General features: G+C 36.2%; 1 protein-coding gene across 1 annotated transcript in view; it reads left to right on the top strand.

Moving 5' to 3' along the window:
* LOC106459857 (SPARC-like) overlaps positions 1 to 3,681 on the top strand; it is a 33,005-nt gene extending 29,324 nt beyond the window's left edge. The window contains exons 6-7 of the mRNA XM_022386410.1: positions 1,229 to 1,380; positions 3,480 to 3,681. Of these exons, the coding sequence (XP_022242118.1) occupies positions 1,229 to 1,380; positions 3,480 to 3,681 (354 nt within the window). The remainder of the gene's footprint in view (positions 1 to 1,228; positions 1,381 to 3,479) is intronic.
* Positions 3,682 to 4,619: the final 938 nt, after the last annotated feature.

The following is a 4,619-nucleotide window of genomic DNA, read 5'->3' as shown; positions in this document are numbered from 1 at the left end:
TCTTACACTGCTAAAGTAGGGACGGCTAGGGCAGATAGCCCTCGTGTAGCTTTGCGCGAAATTCAAAAAACAAACAAACACTTGAAAGATTGTATTCTATTTACTTTTTTACTTTAACTATAAAGATCATGTGGCAATGTATTATTTAAAAAGTGGTGTTAGACAGCAAAACTATGTACTTTTAATTGTTTGTTTGTTTGTAGTTAACCACAAAGCTACACAATGGGCTATCTGTGCTCTGTCCACCATGGGTATCGATATACTTCTGAGTGTATGATTTAAATTCTACAATTATTTTCTGATTAAAAATATTTGGTTTCTTTCAACTAATGGTCAATTTGTAGTCCGAAACATTAACAAAGTTATACACTCTCAAAGCCATATTTAGATTACACATTATTGACGTAGAATAATACATATATTTGGCCCCCAGTGGCACAGCGGTATGTCTGCGGACTTACAACGCTAGAAACCGGGTTTCGATACCCGTGGTGGGCAGAGCACAGATAGCCCTTGTGTAGCTTTGTGCATAATTAAAAACAAACAATACATATTTATATTTTGACATTTTTCCCAGATATCCCTTTTACATGCTTTCAAGTAACTTTACGGCCCCCCGGTGGCTCAGTGATAAGCTAAAATTCGTGTTTGATACCTGCAATGGGCAGAGCACGGATAGTTTATTGTGTAACTATGTGGTTAACAGCAAACAAACAAAGCACTTTCACATCTGGGTGATGTAAGTTCCAATGAAGGCTAGAAGCCGAAACGTTACTTGATAAAGAAACTTAATTTAGGGGTCATAGGCGTATGGAGGGGGATCAGAGGGGACTGTACAATTTTCGCCCGAATGAGGTTATGAGTAAGAAACTTCAGCTACAAGTTTGACCAAATGAAGGTAAAAAAATTGCCCCAATCGCCATATTCTCTCATTCTAATTTTGCCCGAACAAAGACTGAAAATTTGCCCGAATGGCCGTTTGTATTGCAACCTGGAGGGGGGGAGGACTCCTACGCCTATCTTTGTAGTTATAGATAATTTTTTCTGCTGCTTTATTATGAGTCAAATACTTCAGTCAGCTTTTTCATTTCTTAAGAAAGAAAGTCACTTTTACAGTTTCCCAGAAATTATACGAACATTTTTGTAGATATATATATTTAATAAACTGAACATCAGTTTTTTAAGTGTCTAAAAGTGGCTGATTGATTGTTTTGGATATGGTCTGCAGCTGATAAAAGGGGGTAAAGCTGAGCTGCAAGGAGTTAAGGAAGGTGATGTTTTAGAAGAAATTAATGGGCACAGCGCAGCCTCCTTGAGTGAAATCGAGATACACCGTCTGATCCTAAGTACTGGAAATACTTTGAACTTGTTAATTCGCAGGTAAGTGTTCAGTTTAAGCTAAGTAAGTTGCGTAAAAGTGTTACTATTTTTAAACCCAAAATATGGTACCTGGAACCATACGTCGTTGTATTTATATTTGGTTAAAGAATAACAAACAGCCCTGTCACAGAAAAATAATCTTATCCCTACCTTTTTTTTTTCCTATACAACTACAAATTTGTGACAGTTGTGCCAATTACTCAAGTTATTTAGCAGTTCGCCCCCCCCCCCCGTGGCACAGCGGTATGTCTGCGGACTTACAACGCTAGAAACCGGGTTTCGATACCCGTGGTGGGCAGAGCACAGATAGCCCATTGTGTAGCTTTGTGCTTAACTACAAACAAACGTATTTAGCAGCTCAGAGAGGAGATTCTGTTCTGGAGAAGGTATCATTTTGTTATTATTGTGAATTATAATAATGTTTCAAAGAAATTGTACTATTTCGTCAATAGGTGTCGTTACCTGTCATCATTGTTTTTTGATGTTACATGAAAGATCGTGAGAAATGAACTCGTTTTACCATAATGTTAGAAATTTGAACATCAGACCGAATCTAGATCATGAAGTAAGAGTGAATCTGATCATCTATGGGGGAATGAAGTGATTAAGAAATGAGGGTTGGGAAATCCTGTGAGGATGGATGACGCTTGAGATCGGGTTAATATTATTAACAATGTCGAGTAACTATTAGTGTCCCTCTTCAGGTTTCATGTTTAGTGAGTTTAAAAGTTTTGGATTTCATATTATCATGTACTCAAAGTCAAAGTAGGCTTAATGGTAGCATAGAATCGTAACTATGATACAGCAGTTCCTTACTGCATCTGTTTCCATGTGTATTGCTTTTTTTCGTTTTCTTTGTTGTTAAGTGCAAAGCTACACAATGGGCTATATGCGCTCTGGCCGTTACGGGGAGGCCCGGCATAGCCAGCTGGTTAGGGCGCTCGACTCGCAATCTGAGGGTCGCGGGTTCGAATCCCCGTCCCATTAAAATATGCTCGCCCTTTCAGCCGTGGGGGCGTTATAATGTGACGGTTAATCCCACTAATCGTTGGTAAATGAGTAACCCAAGATTTGGCAGTGGGTGGTGATGACTAACTGCCTTCTCTCTAGCATTACACTGCTAAATTAGGAACGGCTAGCGCAGATAGACCTCGTGTTTCTTTGCGCGAAATTCAAATCATTAACAAATTTTACAAGCTGCACAAATACCGTAGATATCTAATAATACGAGAAGATTATCGTTGTATTAATATAATTAATTTTTAGTGAATTTAGCTCTGTATATATACCTTTGATGCTTTACATTTGAACATAACGAGTATAAATACAGGGGAAGATATTTAATTCCTTCGAGTCCTCTTTATAGTTTTGCTTGTAATTTATACCATTGAAAATGATGCATTAAAAGCTTTATTTTTTTACATAATTATAAGTCTCCCTGGGGCTCAGCACTAGGTCTGAGGGCTAACGCTAAAAATCGGGTTTCGATACCCACGCTGGGCAGAGCGTAAATAGCCCATTTTGTAGCTCTGTGTTTAACAATAAACCAACAAACAATGCAAGTTATTAGTACTATTCAATAACCAATAACTTCAATACAACTGTTGTTTTGAGTGTAGAAACTACTGTAGAAGTAGTACCAGTATAGCAGTATTATTCTTAAATAATCTTCAACTTCGTGAAGTCCCCGAGTGGCCTGTCAATTCTAGATGAATCCAATAAAAAGTAATTCAACTACACAAACTGTTTTTGTTAATAATAAGATGAGATTTAGTTAAATGACATGAACAGTGTCAAAGTATTCCCATCAAGCAGAAGGAGAAAAAAAAACTTATAATTTTAATATCTAGAGCCATTTGCCATATCTTATTTAAAACATAGTTAGTACAAAGAAAGAAACGTTCACTCTGATTATAAAAAAAATCAAGTTATACATAGATAGACAAATGTACAGATAAAAAAACAACAATTAAATTAGTAGACTGTTATATCAGGTTTTCGTTATACGGCACAGAAAATGTTTTTGATAACAAGCTATTCATGCTACTACAAATTAATATATTTTACTGAAAAGAAAATCCTATTGTATTTTCTTGCAGAGAAGAAAACCAGCCAATCAGAAGTATGTTTAAATCAAGTGCAGTGATTGAAATGAAAAGAAAAATCGACGTCGCACAAGTGACAAGTAAGTCCGCCTTCATTTGCTTTGAAAACCTGCACACTCATGTCCCTAACAGCAGCAGAGAACAAAGCTATAGAACATTTAATTCGCTTTACAATTTACGAAGTTGTTTCTCTTAGATCGTTATTGAAATATAACCCCGACAAAAAAAAAAAAGCTCCTTGATTTTTGCTTATTCTTGTATACATAAAGAATTTCAATTTGATAAACTAAATACTAAGACAACACCTAGCGGGCTGTGTACAATAAACACGTGAAAATTAAAATAATCAGTATTCTATGGTACGAGGATGTTTCGAAATGAGCATTTTTAAAATTTAAAACGTTTATTTGCCTATATATATATACATTTTATATCTTAAAGTACATTATTCGTTTAATAAAGCAGATTTCGATTTTCAATAGCAGTTTTAAGCTTCTTGAATTTTTTAAAAGTTATATTTTATTTTGGAATATTATGAAACGTTTTATAACTTACCTCTTGACAAGACTAAGAAATAACAAGTAATAGTTTAAGCTAGAAAAACATTACATGTAACTCATGAAGCGATTCTTATAGAGGCCCAGGCATGGCTTGGTGGTTAAAGCACTCGACTGGCAATCTACGGATTGATGATTCGAATCCCATCACCAAACATGCTCGCTCTTTCAGCCGTGGGAGTATTATAATGTGAAGGTTAATCCCACTGTTCGTTAGTAAAAGAGTGACCAAACAGTTGGCGGTTGGTGATGTTAACTAACTGCCTTCCTTCTAGTCTATCGCTTCTAAATTAGGGATGGCTTGCGCAGGAACACCACCACAATACATCATTAATACCTAGAAACAATACATACGACCACTAGTTGAATAGGCCTAACATGCTAAACGTCTGAAAAAGAACCTACAAACGCTACAAGATTCAGTCCTTACAGCTGCTTACAAAATACCAAAAACCCTACAAGATTCAGTCTTTACAGCTGCTTACAAAATACCAAAAACCCTACAAACGCTACAAGATTCAGTCCTTACAGCTGCTTACAAAATACCAAAAACCTTACAAACGCTACAAGATTCAGT

The sequence above is a fragment of the Limulus polyphemus genome, unplaced genomic scaffold, assembly GCF_000517525.1.
Source record: "Limulus polyphemus unplaced genomic scaffold, Limulus_polyphemus-2.1.2 Scaffold669, whole genome shotgun sequence".
Classification (NCBI taxonomy): Eukaryota; Metazoa; Arthropoda; class Merostomata; order Xiphosura; family Limulidae; genus Limulus; species Limulus polyphemus.
Note: the sequence above shows the minus strand (reverse complement) of the source record. Positions and strands in the feature narration are given on the sequence as shown.